Source organism: Calonectris borealis, chromosome 1, assembly GCF_964195595.1.
Source record: "Calonectris borealis chromosome 1, bCalBor7.hap1.2, whole genome shotgun sequence".
Taxonomy (NCBI): domain Eukaryota; kingdom Metazoa; phylum Chordata; class Aves; order Procellariiformes; family Procellariidae; genus Calonectris; species Calonectris borealis.
In genome coordinates, this window is record NC_134312.1 from 34,334,512 (window position 1) to 34,354,632 (window position 20,121).

General features: G+C 40.9%; 1 protein-coding gene across 1 annotated transcript in view; it reads right to left on the reverse strand.

Annotated features, from left to right (window-relative positions):
• NELL2 (neural EGFL like 2) overlaps positions 1–20,121 on the reverse strand; it is a 155,894-nt gene that overhangs the window by 56,313 nt on the left and 79,460 nt on the right. The window contains exon 13 of the mRNA XM_075148205.1: positions 10,090–10,215. Within this exon, the coding sequence (XP_075004306.1) occupies positions 10,090–10,215 (126 nt within the window). The remainder of the gene's footprint in view (positions 1–10,089; positions 10,216–20,121) is intronic.

The window sequence follows — 20,121 nt, forward strand, 5'->3', positions numbered from 1 at the left end:
ACCATCGCCTCAGTGGAGTTTGGATTAGGCTGTGTGATAATGCACATGCATGCACATTACTTCCAATATAATTGGGGGGTGGGGTGGCGTCAACAAAATCAGAGATGGCAAAGACAGATGGTTCCTCTTGCCCACATCATTATAAATCCAGAGCGGCATGTTTTCTCTGGTGCTTTGCTGACTACAACATTTCCTTACTCAAGCCATAGTATGTCACTCCAGTGGTGTTACAACAAGCCCCTGTCAGGATGCTTGTTTATTGCTCTGTCCCCTGCGCAATTATTCTGTCTTTATTTAAGCACAATCAACGAGCTCAGCTGTTGTACAAGCTGCAGAACTTGAGGAAAACTTGAAATGTTGCTGAATTCATCAAAATAAGTCAAGGGAAATAAACAGGAAGAAATTAGCTTTTATTGTCATTGTGTCTCACATTACTGTATTTTCCAACAACAAAGCTGGTATACTATAAGCATAAGACTAATCTGAGGTCACAGGCTTTTTTTTAACTTTTTGCAGCAGTGAAGGCTAAAGGGTATACAGCAGTGCTGAATAAAGTTGCATCTTGTGGCCGTATTTAGTCACTTATTAAAATGTGGCCTCATTTACCAATGTACTAAGCACTATCAGCTCTTATTATCTTCAGGATGACTTGTGGATGCTCTTGTGTGTCTGAAAAGGCAGGCCAATTTTATACCCAGTTATACAATTAACTGAGGACAAGCGTACAGCTTTGAACACAGAAGCTGGATGACTTCATTTAACTCTGGATTACATCAGTCTTACAGTAGCTTTCCTCCATGGGAACCCAGGCAACTATACCACTCTTAGAACAGGTTGGTGCAGGTGCTAAAACATAGCCCACATTCCTCTCATGTAAGCTAGATTTTATTCTTCATTTTAAATAAGGAGAGGCATTCCCTTTCAGTTCTCAGAACTCATTTGTGGGAACTGAAATGTACAGTTGGAATAAAAATAACTAGTAATACATGATATTGTAAAATACCCACACTTCACAGCTAGCTGGAGTCTTTCTCCTAGCAACGTATACTGGTGCAAATCCATTTCCAGCCCCACGTCAGAACCCATCAATGAACTTTTCCTGAATATCTGGAAGGAATGTATCGCAAGTCTAGAATTTTACCTGGCCTGTGCCTGAGGGATTAAGGACGGATTTTACCTTCAGCATCCTCACAAGCAATTCAACAAAACTTTTTCTCAAGTATCCCTGCCATTAAACATCACTTCTGCTACACAGTATAGGAAAAAGAGGAGCTTTCTCAGAATGTCGATGTCCCAAACAATTGGTGGATTTACAAGTCAAAAATAAACCAGTGAAATCCACACAGAAGCCCACGGGCAGATGCACTTTTATGAATTTGAGTTTCTAGATGCCAAGAGGAATCATTCATTTGAAGTGTGTCAGAATACTATGGTAATAAAAAAAACATGTGACAGGGAGTCTATTCCCTCCTCAAAAATAGCTGTATCTTGCAAGAAGCAGAGGGTAACAACTGGGCAGCCAGCTGACCCCAATAATCTGGGGATCTGAATCATAAACAGTATTTGAGCTGTGTTATTTCAACAAAATCACAGGTCCCTGTTAGTGACATTTCAAGTTCATCCAGATGCCCGACTGATGGTTCCCATAGTGGGGGCATCTGCGCTCAGGGGATAAGGTTAGGCTCCATTAGCATTGCAAAGATGCTGCCTCTGTTTCCTCATAACCATCCTCCAAAGACTTACCTTGTGAACAATGCGTTAATGAAGGAAAAGGAGGCAAGACCCAACCCTTGGCTATACCCTATACCAAAAAAAACCCAGATGTGTTTATCTTCTGGTTGATAGGGTAGTGAAAACTGCGCACTGGCACATATAAAGCAGATCTGCAAAACGAACACAGAGACTTCCAAAGATGGGGAGAGAAGAGAAGCCTCTAAAGGTAACTTCAATTTCTTCTGAGGACTATAACTATACCTTCAACACTTGATGTTCAAAAGCAGTGGAGGAAATTTGCCAGTTCTAAAAGAAGACAGTCTCCCACTCTCTGGAGGATATCATTAGCCCATCATCTCCTGATCCAGCACCAGCATGGAGACAGAAGTATTCCAGAGATGTTTCTTTAAAATCCTTTTTCATACCCACACACACACAAACAGGCACTCAGAAACCCCACCATGTATCAATGCTTGGCAAAATACCAAACCAACAGGTATCTTTCTGAAGTGGGGACATCGCCAGTGGCATTAGCTGAAATCCAAGCAGATGTGTAGGTTGTTTATAAGTCACAGCTATCTACACGAATGGAACCAAACAGGAGGGCTTAGGAAGAACACATCTTTGATTACTATGGGCAAAGCAAATGTAAAATAAATCACAAAGGTGTGGCCTGTTGGGAAACTAAAGTGAGAAAACATTAATGGCTGCATGGGAAAAAAAGCACAAAGATAGGTGAAATAATATCAGATGCATGAGCACTGAATGGGCTAAATGTGACAATCTGTTTTCTATACATTATGATGAGGTGCATTTGTTTCAAAGTTATCCCACGATATCATTAAAGAGCAGAGTATATGGGTCAGACGTAAAAAATTAATGTCCAAAACTATTGGCCACTGACCTGCATGGTGCAGGGCTTTCCACTACATTTTCCCCTTTACTATTGACACCCCTCAAGTAATTATTAATTAGTATTATTGTTATCAAAATTTTTGCACATTCATCATCATTATGCAGCTAAATGTGTAGTTTTCTCCTTAAATCTTTCCCATATGTCAAGTCAATCTCCCCAGACCCTTAATCATTTTAATGCTGGTCTTGGGATTCCTTTCCAATTTGCAACAGATTTGTGATTTAATTTGATTGGAAAAATATGCAGAGCTTCCAGTATTCCAAAAAATTAACATATCAGGTGTCACCCAACTTGCTACTGCCATGCTTCTTGGCAATTTATGTGGAAACAATTATTAGACTTCAGTTTTCTGTGAGAGGCTATTGAAAAAAAAAATTTAAATGCTGCTGAATGCATTGACAGCATTTTGGGAAAAATGTTGTTAGAAAAATCTCTGAGACTCATAAAGGCTTAGATATGCTGGGATGGAGAGGATGAGGCCTAGCAAGGTCCAGCTGGATACACCCAGTTAAAGCCCAGTGAGTCCAACACATCTTTCATTGCTTTGAGTAGGCCTTCCATATGGCCAAGTCAAAATGCCCAAAGACGAAAGCCATCCATCTATTCCATCCATTCCTTTCATTTCTGAAGGAGTACTTCATCCCTTCTATCTATTTAGACCCTGCAAGTATGCCTCACTGAAGAACAATAAACCCTGCAAATGTTCCCACCACAGTCATGGTGTGTTATATAAAAATCCTTCATAATTTTCTTTAGAAGTCAGAAAACAAACCCAGGAACACAAACGTGACGGTACCAGACTGTAATCCACAAGAACAGTCTCACAGACTTAGAATCTCCACCTATTCTGCCACCTCCTTTGGCTTCTAAGCTATTTCTTTCTAAAAGCAAGCAGTAGCAAAAAATCAGCATGACTTGGCTTAAGTGAAAATGAAAAGGAAAGACAAAATCATCTGGAATGGATTTAGCAAAATAGTTATGAAGAAAAGTTACAAGGTCTGCATGCATTTAAAACATGGATGTGAGCGCCTAGCTCCGCACGTGGGAGCGGTCCCACACAGCTCAGCACTGCTGCGGGAACAGACATGGTTGCTCACGTGGCCGGACCATGCGTGCAAGAAGTAGGCCACGATTTGCAACATGCCCGATATGCTTTTAATAATTAATCAGTTAAGAATTCACATTCATTGCCAAAGTACAGCGCAATTGTAAAACTTCACTGGTGTCAGGGTACAAAGTTGTAGATCGCTCACTTCTCTCTCAAAAAAAAAAAAAAAAGAAAGAAAAAAGAAAAAAAAAGAAACATGTAATAGATAATTTACTAAACCCCATAGATGACAGCATGTACAAACATTAATTCAGAGAGTGTGGTTTATATACTAACACCGTCCATACTTCATATGTCCATCATTTATCATCTTACCCAGACCACGTGTACAGGGAGAGTCAACCGAAGATACCATCCTAGGGTGCTCACAGAGGGCCCCAACACCTCCCTCTCCAGTACCACTAAGTGTAAAACACGAAACAGCCCCTGGGGAGGAATTCTCTGGGAGGGCAACATCAGCTGCGTCACCTTCCCCACATCACCTCAGGGACTCCCACCCACAGGAGAGGCTGAGCACACCACCAGCACTTCCATCACAGTCACTTCCCCCTTTCATGCTGACTGGAAAGCAAAAAAAATGAGAGAAGGTGGCCCAAGAGATTGCACAGAAACAGAGCCTTAAACATCATCTGAGGCTCAGAAAATCCATGGCTTCTCCAGGCCACAGCATGCATCTTCCTCTGCCTTAATATGGTCTAGGGAGGATGCACTAAATCTCACAGGGTCTTCCCTTCTCTTCCATTTTTGATGGGTTACTTACATAGGTGAGTGGTCCCAAGGCAGGAAACTAAAGACACCTGTTCAGACTAAACGTGATTAACCATCCACTGCGCTAGTCAGAACTCCTCACTGTTAGAGCCAAGTGTGAAAAAGAGAGAGCTCTCATCTCTCATTTCCTAACTTCTCGCTTTTCCGTTTAAAAAAAAAAAAAAGGTGCAGGAAAGGATATGTATTGCGCTGTTCAGAGCACTCCTACCAGCTGCAGATTACACAGCAGCCTGAAAGACTAGAGATGACATTGGCTGCATCCTTGTTTCTAGAAGGAAAACTTTCTTTTTTCCAGTCAGGAAAACAGCCCATGCATTTTTGTAATTCCAGGCAGAGTAAGGATGTGTTACTATTCCAGAAAACACTAAGGCGTTCAGATTTAGTCATATCTAACAGCGATGGTGGACCATACCACTAGACATATAAAATTAACCCCAGCAGAGACTCGTGCCATTTTCTGCCTCCCTTCCCCCAGCACAACACCATTGCATTTCAGGTTCTGTGAAGCAAAGTGGAAGGGGAATGAGATGATACCAAAGTAGGAAAGCATGGTAGCCTCGGGCATATTTTTTATGCCTTTAATTTGCAGTTTGTGCACCCATTTGGCATATGGGTGCAGCTTAGGACTCACCTCCCTTTCTCATATCTATGATTCATTTCTGAACATAAAATCAGTCACGAACAACAGATTTCTGTGTAAATATGGTTGTGACTAACTCAATCTAACCCTGCAAATCTTGCTTCCAAGATGAATACAAATGACAAAATCTGAAATTGATGTCTTCATTACATCCTTTGTCATGAAAATCAAAATGTAATTCAGATCTATTGTAAAACTTGCAATAAACATGCCAGGAAGAAAGAGACTGGAGCTGTTTTGGAAGCAGCTATATGCTGTCTAAATCAGTCTTTTGTGCCCAGGACTCTGACAGAGATAGATAGCACAGATTTCTTTTCAAATGTCTCATACAGGCGAAAAACCTTTCAATGTCACTGATTTTATGTCTCTTTTCTATTTTGATCAATGACTGCTAAATTATATATGTGTGCATAGAATGGAACAATAAGGCATTTTACATTAGCCTGCCAGCAAGCTGTGTGGACATCACTCACACCATAACCTGCCTAATCAAGGTTCAGGTATAATTTTTCAATATTTCCTTCCTGTGCTTCAGCTATCCTGTGCAAACAATGACGTATTAATGCCAAGCTACAGAACATTTTCTTCCTGCTTAGTAGCATTCCCAAGGATGTGCTACCAGAGCTTCTGGTCCAGCTTACAGTAAGTCAGTCAGCTATTTTTTGCACAGCTACAGTTCCACAACTGGATTCGATTACACAGCATTATGAGGAACAGTGTGACCTGAAATATATTTTTAAAATTTAACATTTAGTAACACACAGGGTCACAATGTTGCTTGTTTGCCCTATTCTTGTTATTCCTGAACTGGATTAAAAATCTGCCTCCTCTTCAGTTTTATTGATATTTCAGCTGGCAAGTTAAATCCAATGAGGCAAATAAAGACTAGGCAAAAGCTTTAAATTCTGCAGAAGACAAAAGAGGGTTGAATGAATAAATTTAGTTGCAAACATTGGCAAAAAACAAAGTGCGATGGACTTTCTGCACACAAATACTGAGAGATTTGAACAGAATTGCACACTATACAACCACACCAACGTAAGTCCTGGAGCCTGGGCCTTTGGTAGTTCTTGTAGTATGCTTGCAGTAGCAAGGTGCCCCTAAGATGCTCAGGATCACTTTTGCGCACCAGAGATGTCTGTGTGAGGCTTCTGCAGCATGGCTCTCACGAGTAGTTGGCAACAGGCATCTTTATAATACCCTTCTGCAGTAGCTGAGAACTGATGCTATCAAAGCTGATGCTTCCAGCTATTTTGAGGAAAGAAGAAAGGAGCAATGCAGAAATTATGTCCTACAATGCTCACTTTTTGCATGAATTACATAAAACAGTCTATTCGATGGTATGAATGTAAAGGTGTTTTGCATACCAGTTTTGAATTGGTTTTAAAATACCATTCCTTTCACAGACCTCTTTCCCACTTTTCATCTTTGCCAGATGTAAACACCAGGTTTTTGTACAGACTATGGAATACATAAACTATTCTGTGCAGCTTCTACAATAAATCTGATTATTAGAACAAAAAAGAAATACAGAAAACCCAGAAAATTCTCATAAGGACAGTGCACAGTCTTACTTTCATAGATATGCCAAGTTAAACAGGGTACTCCTCACAAAACCTTTCAAAAATATCTCCTTAATTGGCAGAGCTCTGTCTCTTTGGTCTATCATGATTGCTTTTCTCCTTACTGTCCTGCTTTTCTGCCAGATAAAAAGGCTCGGTTTATGCCCTTAACTTCAAGAACTAGCACCATCATGACAGGAAAATTGAGCTTAACCAAAATAATTCCCAGCTGCAGTGAATGGGCCATGAGCTCGTGATGCACAGCGAGGTGTGCTGGGCACAGACAAGTTGGTATCTGGATTTTCAAAGTGCAAAGATTTCTACTTGCTGCTTTCTACAATCATAAAAGGCAGATTAAATTGATGGACTTAAATAGAGCAAATGCAAGGGTGGCTGAGACATGCTGAGATCCCTAACACACTTTGATTCTCTAAACAAAACGTATTTGGAAAATACTTTTCCTTCTCACGTCCTAGATATCATTTGTTTAGCTGAATGTCATTAAGGCTCCATTTAAATTAAAAACAAACAAACAAACAAACAAGCCAAAAAAAGACAATAAAGGGAAGTATAATGAGTTTTTCCTGTAAACTACTTGCTTTAAAATATCGCAGTATACTGTAAGAGAAAATCATGCTTATGAAAAGTCAGCTATACCCAAGCATAACAGCCTAGATTAAACCCGTTGGTCTGTCTGCAGGACAGCAAAGTACTGTCATTAGCATCATAAACTCCTTCCCACTGTTATTTTGCACTGATTTATTCACATACACACTTTTCAGCAATGTCCTATAAATACAGTCAGTGTTTCTACTACACCGAGCTTTTGCTGGTTCCCAGAACACAGCAAGTTTCTTTGGGAGAGACAATGCTAAGCAATTTAGTAGTTTAAAACTTCCGTAGACTCCACATCAAAGCCACAGCAACATACCCTCCCTACTTGTGTTCACTTTATCTCTTAGATTTATATCTGGGCAAATGGGTGCACATGAAAGTCTCCGAAATCAGGAGCTTTAATAGATGGCAAAACCAACAAAGAATATGCTGAGGGGTGAAAAACCTACAGCAGTCTCACAAATATATACACTTGCCACCTGCTTTAATACAGTGCTATAATGTAAATGCTCTCAATGTCACTCACATAGACTAAAACAAGCACACAATGCCATTTACTGATCAAAGCACATGACTTTAAATGTACCCCGTGTTTCCTTCAATTTTTAAAACATAATTAACCTTTCACTCTCTAGTGGTTTGGTGGAAATGTCATGCAAGAGTCTCATAAGTCTACATACTGCAGTAACTGACCAGTGCCTCCACCGGAGGTGCTCACACTAGTTCTGGAACCAGAAAAAAAATGCAGTCACTTTGTGACATATGCACTTAATGCTGTTAGGTTGCCATTGTGGAAATTCTACCACCCAACTGGCACGGCATCCCCGTGGTTGCCTCTCGGTATCCAAAATTCATTATAATTTAACTCCAGAAAAACTCCAGGTCCCAAATGACAGCGAGTGGCATTGCTCAGACATGCAGAAAGTCACAGTGCGACTTACAGTTCATTGGGCTTAGCGAGTCTTAAGATTTGAAAACTTACAAAACTATTTCCTCTACTTCGCTTCCTTTTGCATTCACTTTTCCCAGCTTGGTCAAGGGAAAGGTGGAAAAGAAATCATTCATTTTGTCACCCATCAGGCTGATTTCACAGGAAACTATTATTTAAAAATGTGGAGCCAAACTGAGTTTGTAATGTGAGATCAGTAATGGATTTCCAGCAAGTTTTACACCAGTTTGACTGTCCAGAGCTCTTGAACTACACTGAATTTCACAACAGTACGTTTCAGCAAATATGAGGAATGCAATGTACAGAGTACCGAGAAATACCTTTATTATATTTATAGGCACCGAACGCCCCTGTGAAGCTGTTTGCTATGGTCTACCATTTGCAGAGTTCAATCAGAACAGCAAGTTAAGGGAAGCAAAGCGGAAAAAGTATCACAGTGATTTAGATAAAGTCAGTCCTAAAATAATCCCAACGTTCATACTCGGTAGGTAGTGAAACAATTGCTTTACTCAGCTGAGAGTGTGGAAACATGAGAGAGTGATCAGAAACATACTGGTTGCTTCAGAAAGGACTTGCTGCAAGCAACCTATAACTTGGTCCTTCAAGAACTGGGCTTACTGCAGTAAAATAGTTCTTGCCAGTGTTCGTGAGAGGAATGTCAAGTACAGGTAAAACAGTACGCACAAAAATCACACCTATGTGGTTTCAAATCCATGTCCCTGAGTGCTGTGCATGTTTGGGCAAGCAAATTATGCCAGTTTATGAAGAAGCTCTTTCTGTACCAATTCACATCATTGATGCTCAAAAATGCCAAGACATAAAGGACAGAATTAAACAAACTTAGAAATGAACTCCACAATGCTGTCTCCACATTCTGAATACTCTCATCCATTTATAGCCAGCTTTACTGTTAGATAATATGAACTCCAAGAAAGTTCTACTGAACAAATATATCCTCGTATAGAAAGAGCTAATGCATTCCCCTGTGCACACAAAATAGTGGTACTATTTGGTTCACACATGTTTTTCTTCACTGAGAGAATGTGCCCCATCTTTGAATCGTTTGCTTTATCTGTCTAGTAGGAAAAAACACGTTCCTCCCAGGAACACTTACAGTCAGCCTGGCTCTGATACAGAAGGCTGTTTTAAATGTTCAGCGTTTATTCCATAACCCTAAAATACACTGCAATAAAAGAAGGCTAGAAGACAGAAAGTCGGTATGAACCCACCACCTCCTCTAGAGCATCCACTGGCAGTAGAGCAAAAAGGGAAGATACAGAGATAAGACCGACCATGTTGTCCAGCAGCTCAAGGAAGGCAGAGCTCCTGCCCTCTGAACTCAGGATTCAGCTGGGGAACCTCCCCGATGCAGGAGAACTCAAAATGAGGAAACAGCTACTTCTAATATGCAGCAAATTGAACTCCATCAAAAGTTTGCAGAACAGTCATTATACTCCAAGTGAAGTTGTACTAGTACGCCGCATGGAAACCGAGTAACCCAGAACACTGTTTTTGCTCTCTTATTTTTCCCTTCAGCCTTCTCCCTTCACCTTTTCTATCAGCACCCAAAGCCATGCAGACCTATAAGACAATCCAGACTGCCTTACAATTTCAGGCAAACAATACAACATACACATAATCTCTAAAATGCATTAGCTTTTCTGCACTGTATCCTTGTAATTATTTTGGTGTTCATTCTGTTTAACGTTTCATGTAGATATTTTGTGATTCTAACAAAGATTAACTTTAGAAGAATCATATCAGTGCTCCTAAATACCATCATCCTGTTATTTCCTTTCACGAATATCCAACTCTTACCTGTACATGAATAATCATCAATGCGTATATATCCTGTTTTGCAGATGCACATAAAGGATCCTGGTGTATTTACGCACATGGTATTCTCACGACAGTAGTGCCGTCCTTCAGCACACTCATCAATATCTGTGAATAAGGCAAAGAAGAACACGAGTCAAATGCAGCGGCATCCTTTACAATCTCTCGATACACCGCTATTCACTTCCATCAGTAGCGGGTTAGACTAAAAAGCTACTTGAGCACCAATGCATTTTGGAAAGATTTTTGGCTTTTTCCTTTAAAACAACTGCTTGAAGTGTTCAAACAAGAGAAGCAGCATGAGCTTTCTGTGGACAGCTGTTAGTGGAGTTACAAAGAAGATTACATTGGCTTACATCTTTCCCTTTGAAGAGCCTAGAATATTATTCCTATGATTTAAATAAGCGCAAAAAAAAATAACTGGGGTCCCACACAGCAAACCAACTGCACTTCAACATCATCCATCACTGTACCTATATAGTCACTGCAGTCATCAGTATATAAACATGCTACTATATGCATACTATATGCCTTTGATCTAACAGGTATTGTTATTTGGGAAGGAACTGTACAGAACATGGTAAGATCTGAAAAGACACTGGAACTTAATTATAAGTTTCTCTTAGAACTATAAAGTAGACAATTGGTAATTTTAATATATATAAACACATATATCTATATCTATACATATCTACATACATATGTATATAGATACATACACACACACCATATCTGAAGGGAACCTGAAAGAATCTGATTTATATAAAGACCTTCTCTGATAGAAAAAATTGCAAGTTGATAAAATACTTGTTGGGGGGGAATACCTGCTGCAGTATTAAGTCCTAGAGCAAACTCCAGACATAAATCACTGTTGGCATGGACTTCAAAACCTGATTGGTTTTGGTACTCCCTCGGGCTGCAAAATTAGATGTATTTCTTGTAGCAGGTTATACTACAGTGGTAAGACAGAGAAAGCACCACAAATGACAAAAAACCCCTTCTGCACACTATTATTATGCTGCAAAGAAGAAAAGCTATATTAATTTGGAAGTCATTAGTAGCACGCTGTTCCTGTTATACTAATGATAAAGACAGCATTACTGAGATGCTCTGTACATCTAGTTATAATGCCATGCAATGAGCCAGTGAACCTTGCTACAAAAGTGTGTTAAAAATCAAAGGGGTGGATTGTTGGCTTGTTTTTTTTCCTGCTCATCAGTTTTGATTTCCTCCCTTTTTTCAATATTGTTTACAGCTTTCAGAGTTGAAAATAAAATCTCTGGATGGAAAACAGTGTTGTGTTCCAGAGTCTGATGATACTTCAAAACAATAGACTGGATATATAAACTCAAATCAGGGTTAACTTCTTAATGCTGTCATGCTAAATGTCAACAGTGTTAACTCCTGTACTTTACTCCCGTTTAGGTTGTATGCTTATCTCCCAATTCTTCCTCCTCTTCCCAGCGTCTTTAAATCAATAGCTACTTACCAACTGAACTCATTGCCTGCTTTTTTTCCCCCTTTACATTCCCAGAAGAAAATTTGCCTTCCAGTACAAAACAATGCGACACACTGAATATTAGTGATTCTGTAGTCATTTCCCAGTTTCATTCAACTTTGAAAAAAACTTCTATTTTCTCCAGTTTCTCCAGTGCAACTGTTCTGCTGGATTCTGCTGGAAGCTGGGGGCAACTGGCTACAAACCATGAAGGTGTCAACTGCGATGCTCAGGGTGGCAAGCCCAGCCTGCTTTGCACAAATTCAGTTCCTAAGAGTTTCACAGTCAATATACTTAAGCTGGTTTCCTTCCCTTCCTTTCCCTGTAAGATCTGCAGGCATGGAAGAATCATACCTCTATTAGGGTGTTGGTTTGGAAAAGCTAATTTTGTAATTTTCATGGACATACATACATGCACAAATAAACGTGTATTTACAGTGAGCACAGTGAGCACACTAAAGCTCATCTTGTGAAAGTCACCTAAGAAAGCAAAACCAAAGTGAAGCTATCACAAGACTACCACAGAGGCAGCTGGTTTCGCACGGAAAGTGGAAAATGGCACAGATCTCCTGACGTACAGATGTTCTGCAGAAACATAAATGTGCAGTTCACAAAACCAGCCAGCAGTTACAACATATGCCTCAGCTACTACCACAAACAATGCAACTTGTGTCTTTCATAGTTCCAGTTCACAACTCCATATAAAATTAATGGTGTTGATTTGTATTTAAGTAACAGCATCAGTCTTTGAGTAATTAGAGGCCTTATGCTCTTGGAGTCAACAGACTGCCTAGGAGCTGCCTTTGGCACCCTCAGAAAATTCTACTTAAAGATCCAAAGCCTCAAAAATATTAAATAGAACTTTCTGAAAACTATATTAATGATTGCTTTGGCAGGTAAATAGCCACAGGAGACCCAAAACACTAATGGTTTTCATTTTGCAGTGAAAAACTTAAAGCCAAAGCTACTTTGATTCAAACCTCCTAATTTAGAAGTGTTCTAAATAAAAGCTTTCATTTTGCCAACATACCACATACCGAGGTTTTGCAAAATGTTTTATTTATAATTGCCTTTATTTCAAAACCTTGCTTGTTACAAAAAAAAGAAAAAAACCACAACTGATCAGTTAACTTTGAAGTATTTCATTTGAACAAATCTGATTTTTTTTTCAAACTGATTTGCAAAGATACTGTCCACATTTTTTAAATGCTCACTAGAAGACAAAACTCTTTCCCATCCAGCTCGCTAGAGAGCCTATAGAGAATGCAAAGGAAATGAAGTCATTATTATTGCTACTATCACATTATTATATTACATTGGCACCTAACGACCCTAATTAAGTGTCAAAACTCCATTGCTCTACATCATGGATGCACAGCTGATAAGAAGCTGCTTTTACAAACAGTTTGCAACTTTAGCACTAAATTACATCACCACTGGACACAAAAGGTAATTAATACAAAAAGAATAAAGTAACAGTCGAATGATAACTAGTCACACAGAGATAGATCACACTAAAAACATGCGATTCCATTCCCCCTTTAGCACTGCATATGCAAGCTTTGTATACATTAGGTTAAGGTATTACAGATCAAGGAAGACTGAACTGGGGCAGGGAAAGAGCCCAACACCTGTTCTCTTTCAAAGCTCCCAAAATAAAAGCCTTTTGATCCTCCTTACTGGTTGAAACGCTGGTGTAGCCTTTTATTCACCTTTAGACGCCAATGCACTAAGGACAACAGAAAACCTGATACATTTCAATATCTAAGAAAGCCTACAACATTTATCTTAATTTTCCCCTGCCAAAAAGCCTAGTTAGCATATTAATGCACATTAATGTCTTACTCTTTAGCCAGTAAGATGCTGAAGTCAGTCAGTTCAATAGGATGAATGCACCACTCCAATGGCTCTACACACTCAACAATAAAGACTTGTGTGCTTGAAGTCTGTGATGTGATACTGAGCCACCAGCTGTGATGTACTGACAACAATGTAGTCATGGAGATCACCAACCTGCTCTGTTCCCAGTGGAACAGATAAAAGAAGCGTCTCTGGGAAAATTGGTTAGTGCAAAACTGTTTGGAATCTGCACTTCAATGATTTATTTATACTTGCAAAAACATCAAAACCAAAACAAAAAAAAAAGCCTTTCTTTATCCCCCCCAAGCACTCAAACAAAATTTATGCAAAATATATAACCCAGGAAAAGTTTCCTTGTATCCCTTCCTCCTGTACCCTAATGAGTTTGCTTCCCCAGAGTAAATTCCTAGTTATGTTTTATAATCCCATTAATAAGAAGAGAACTTGACCTTCAATCTATAAATCATTGTTGACCAAAGCCTCACGCTAAAAAACAAAGCCTCTCCTTAGGCCTCACTATCCATCATTGCCTTCATCCACCACAAAAGCCTGCCAGAACAAATGAGTCTGGTACTAAGTCAGTAAATCTGGGCTGTAAAGAGAGGAGGCTATTTCCAGAACTGAGGATCCTTTATGGATAGTGTCCTGCCTCCAGCCACTTCCTTTAAAACTCAATGGCATCTAGCATCAGTGATCTCCCTGGTCACACTTACAGAGGCATATGGTGGGCAGGGAGATGCTCTTGCAGGATTTTTGCAACAAATATTATTAAGTACCTAGGAAGAGAGCAAACAGGAGCATAAAAAGTTTTATTTATAAAAATTCATTTCATAAGTGCATCAAAAATTACCCTGAGCAGAGTAGATTAGACCCACAATTTAAAAACAAAACAAACCAAAAAACACATTTCCTGTGTTAATGAAAGGTTCTGTCTTCACAGCCCGTAAATATCAAGGTCCACATTTACCTACTGAAGAGGGTAATGCTTTTCCACCTCTCCCACACAACTTCATCAGCAAACCTCCATCGTGACCTGAAGGCTCCACCACTAAGAGCAAAGGCATCATTTACCCACCATTCCCGTGAATCGTGGGCCTCTCTGATGAGAATCCCAAGGATGGATGCCAGTAACGATAGTCACCACAAAGAGCCTTCAGGCTCTTATTTCTATCACTACTGACCTGACTCATACAGAAATAGACAAGCTGGGAAAGGTTGAGACTTTCTCATCTGGTCCCTGACCTAGAAAAAGGGCATCACAAGATCAGCAGATGTTACCCACCAGTTAAGGGACCATGAAAGAGGAGAATGAAGAGTGACTGATCACGGCAACCAATACCATTGAAAAAGGTAAACGTGGATTTAAAACCAACATAACCTGTCCCGCACCCTGGACAGGGTCACAAAGGAAAAAAAGTTCTGGCCTTTTTCGTCCTCTTTGTCTTCCCTCCACCGACAATAGCCCTTCTTTTCTCACCTTCTACCTCTGACATAAAGCTTCTCTGCTGTTTTCCTCCCTCACCCACTTTCTACCTGAGTGAGTTCAGTCCTGTCTCCAGATCTTGCTCACCTTGTCTCTCCTCCTGTCTTCAACCCATCCCCTCACCAACTCCTCCTCCTTAAAAGAAAAAGGATAGACCATAACTTCCATAACTTTGAAGCAAGCTCCCACCAGCTTACCCATCTGTGAAAGTATTGGGTTTTTTCCTTTCACCACCGAACACACTAACTCACATTCAAACTCTTCCTTCCAACTTGCTCGGGGGTTTAGTACATTAAAACTTCCCAGTCCATTACCGCAATAAAAATGCTCTTAGTAGGGTCTCTCCCACTTCCCCCGAACGTATTTCCAAGCTCCTATTCTCTCCAGGCTTCCTTCACTTTCAGCTACAACCTGGTTTCAGTATCTCACATGCTTTGGTTTTCACAACACTATGCTCCTATGTGTCTCTTCTTGCATATACTCTTTCTCACCCGTTAAGAGGACAAACTATCTCAGAGCTCTGGCCCTTGCTCCTTCTCCTCCCACTACTCTTTCTAGGCTCTCCATCACCAAGCAAGCCAGTGGTTTAACAACTACTGTTACTCCCAGTCAGTCACAAACCGAACACTGCACTTTTGTTTTGCTTTGCTCTATCAAGGCCAGTGCAGCAGTTTTTCCAACTGACATATTCCACAAAGGATGTTAACATCAACTTCAATCAAAATTGTGTATTTTCTCACAATCTCCCATGCTATTTATCCCAGCTGACATAGCTGTCATCACTCTTATCCTCTGTAGATAATCTTTGACTTTTTCTTCTCCATATATATATATAGCCCTGTGCCTTTGGTGTTACCAACAGGCAGTAAAAGGCCTAGCAAAAAACAGCAAAATTACCAGGTGGTCACACATATATAATCTACTTCTGAAACTGTTTTTTTTGTTGTTGGGTTTTTTTATTATTTTTATTTTCGCCTACCTTTCTGCAGTTGTGCATCTCTCCTCCCACAAAAGAGAAACACACTAAAACCTAAGGAATCATAATATAACTAACCTCATGAACTACCTACAAGAACATACCCCATGTATTGAGTTAAAACATACAAAAATAACCTCAAGCATACACAAAGACCGAGGATAACAAATCAAATAACCTTCCACCATCCCCAGCATGCTGCTCCCAGCAAAGAACCTAGGCCACGGACCACTCATTGTAGCAATGCATGGGGAGGGTAAGAGGAAATGGGCAGCTACTTGTGTCTATTGATTTTTATAGAATTATTAATGGACCTTAAGAGAAACTAGGTAAGTTGGATTATAAGCATTAGCACTGTTGTAATTGAACTAATAAGAGGTTGTTATATCTTGACTAGCCTGCTAAAGCATCAATTAGACTAAAAATAAATTCTAATTATTGGATCCTCACACAAGGTGTGTTCTTTCCTCACCCATAATTAAACTACGTAGATAACACATACACACATCATACACATCTCAGTGCTTTTCCCTTCACGTTATTTTAAATCTCTGATCTTTGCTTAAGTTCATGATTTCTCTGTCCATCTCCTGCAGCCTGAGAGGGGGCTATGAGGACAGAAAATACTCCTAAAACAAAGGCAAAGTCACGCAAGGTCTACATTCCTTGACAGAGATTCTGTACAGCTTTGAAAGGGCACAATACCACATTACAGCATTTCAGAAATATCATTTTTAACAGTACAAAGAGTTGTTTTTATTTCAACTTGCCCCAGTTTTTGGAAAGACAGACAGACTGTTGAGATAAAACTGTCCTTGTTAAACATGCAGTAGTAGATATTGTTCAACAGCTACCCATGCAAGTGAGACTCTTGGAAGAAAATGAAATCTTCATCTCAGTCTCATGAAAACATCACTGGACTCCACATACATTATGTAGTTTAAAAAATATAAATCACACAGGAAATTTTTGAAAACAAATATTGTCTGCCATCATGTAATGTTTTACTTGGCAAACTGCATCTTCTTACTATTTAATATCTTATAATTAATTCATATGGTAGTGTATACACGATAAAACAAGTAATTATATATAGTTATCTGTCAGACATGAAAGCATCCCGGGGGGCCTTTCCTTAGGCACCGAATAACTATTCTGATGTAGCTGCACACTGAGAATAAAAAGGATGTTGTATATGATTAATTAGTGAATTCCAAATATCAGAACAACCTACTGAGACTCCAGTTCATGATCCATCCCCTTTCAGCACTGCACTCAGATAGAAATACGTCTTTAAATTTGAATTGCAAAATAATCTTTTTCTTTTTTTTTTGAAGTATGACAGCTTCTCATCATTTTGAACTGTGAATGTCAAGAATTTAGAAATACTTGCCACTGTTAGTGTTTTTGTTTTCCCCTATTTTAAAAGGGGAATAAGGAGCATTAATATTTTTATACAGAAACTACAAATATATATCAGATTCTTCTCAGGAAGAGACAGCACAGATTGTACTGCACATACGTATTTTAAAACTCCTCGTTGGAAGACAGATGCACACGTAACAGGATAGTACCTGTAAGCTGTGATAAGGCCCCTTTGGGTGGGTTAGACTGTATTTGGGAGTCTGAGGAGGAGATAGACTGATGGAACGATGCTCTGCCCTCCCTGAGACAGAAACAGGAACAGCCACTAGAAAAAAAACAAGATCAAGGGGATCTTGTATCTTCCCCCCACCAGGCTGAAGGTAGTAGCTTAAAGAAAAGGAGTGAATAGAAGCAAGTCCACGCTCGGGGTGGCAGGCGAACCCGCTCCTTGCCCACCTTGCCTTCCCAGGTGCCTCTGTACAACAGGTATGAGGCTCTGGAGGTTGAAGGCCAGTCAATGGATGATGTGAATGATGACCCATCTACACCAGAGGTGTTGCCAAGGTCAGAAAGGCCTTCCCCCCCCTGTATCACGACCACCTCCACAAGGAAGAAAAGATGGGTTATAGTTGTAGGTGACTCCCTTCTGAGGGGAACAGAGGGTCCAATATGCCGAACAGACCCTTCTCTTAAGGAAGTCTGCTGCCTCCCTGGGGCCCGGGTTAAGGACATCACTAGGAAGCTTCCTAGCCTGGTACGGTCCTCAGACTATTACCCATTACTGCTCTTCCATGTGGGTGGCGATGAAGCCACAACATGTAGTCCAAAGGCAATCAAAAGAGACTTCAGGGCCTTGGGTTGGTTGGCAAGGGAATCTGGAGCACAGGCTATTTTTTCTTCTCTCCTTCCAGTTGCAGGCCATGACGTTAGAAGAAACAGACTGACCCAGTCTATTAATGCATGGCTCCGTGTCTGGTGTCACTGCCGCAATTTTGGGTTTTTCAATAATGTGGTAGCCTACACAGCACCACGGCTGCTGGTGTCGGATGGGATTCACCTTTCTCAAAGGTTTTTGCTCACGAACTAGTGGGGCTCATTGACAGAGCTTTAAACTAGGCTTGAAGCGGTAATATCAGGCTTGCCCATGACAAGCTGTGGGATGACATGCTGAGGTTAGAGGGATGGGGTGCTAGCGAGGGCCCTCAGCCTGTTGCTCTGAGACATGCTGGCTACACTGCAGCACACTTGAAGTCTTACGGAAGCCAGGGCTTCTGAGGTAATAGAAGCCAAAAGGGAACCAGCAGTGAAATACCTCAAAGGAATTAAGGGGTGTTCCTCTAAGGAGACAGCCAACAGCCCAGCTGAAGTGCCTCTACACCAATGCACGCAGCATGGGCAACAAACAGGAGTTGGAAGCCGCTGTGCTGCTAGAAAGCTACGACCTGGTTGCCATTACTGAAACTTAGTGGGACAAATCCCGTGACTGGAGTGTGGCTATCAAAGGCTACAGGCTGTTCAGAAGGGGCAAGCATGGAAGGAGGGGTGGAGGGGTTGCCCTCTACATCAACAATGGATAGATTGTGAAGAGCTGTCTCTGAAGAATAGCCACGAGCAGGTTGAAAGGTTATGGGTAAGAATTAGAGATAGAGGCAACAAAAGGAACGTTGTGGTTGGTGTCTACTACAGGCCGCCAGATCAAGGGGAGCCTATGAACAAAACCTTCTTACTCCAGCTAAGGCATTGCGCTCACAGGCTCTTGTCCTGCTGGGGGACTGTAATCACCCCAACATCTGCTGGAAGAGCAACATGACAAGCTCCTGGAATGCATTGAGGATAACTTCTTAAGCCAGGTAGTAGACAGCCCTACCAGAGGGGATGCAATACTGGACCTGTTGGTCACCAACGCAAGTGAGCTAATTGGTGATGTCAAGACTGGAGGCAGCCTGGGCTGCGGTGATCATGCACTGGTGGAGTTCACAGTCTTGAGGGATATAGGTCAGGCAAAGAGTAAATTCAGGACCCTGAATTTTAGGAAAGCAAACGTCCAGCTGTTCAAGGAATTAGTCAATAGGACCCCCTGGGAAACTGCCCTCAGGGACAAGGGAGCAGAACAGATCTTTAAGGACGCTTTCCATAGAGTGCAAGAGCTCTCGATCCCCAGGTGTAAGAAATCAGGAAAGGAAGGTAAGAGACTGGCATGGCTGAGTCGAGACCTGTTGGTCAAACTAAAGGGCAAGAAGGAAATGCACAGGCAGAGGACACAGGGACAGGTATCCTGGGAAGAGTATAGGGACGCTGCCCAGTTGTGCAGGGATGTGGTCAGGAAGGCCAAGGCACACCTGGAGCTGAACTTGGCAAGGGATGCAAAGAATAATAAAAAGGGCTTCTACAGGTATGTCAGCCAGAAAAGGAAGGTCAAAGAAAGTGTACCCCCCACCCGATGAACAAGACTGGCAAACTGGTAACAACGGATGAGGAGAAGGCTGAGGTACTCAACAACTTTTTTGCCTCAGTCTTCAATGGCAACCTCTCTTCCTACACCTCTCAAGTGGATGGACTGCAAGGCAGGGACTGGGGGAGCAAAGTCTCTCCCACTGTAAGAGAAGATCAGGTTTGTGACCACCTGAGGAACCTCAACATACATAAGTCTATGGTACCTGACGAGATGCATGCCATAGTCCTAAGGGAATTGGCTGATGTAGTTGCCAACCCACTCTCCATGATATTTGAAAAGTCATGGCAGTCAAGTAAAGTCCCTGGTGACTGGAAAAAGGGAACTGTACCCATTTTTAAAAAGGGTAGAAAGGAGAACCCTGGGAACTACCGACCTGT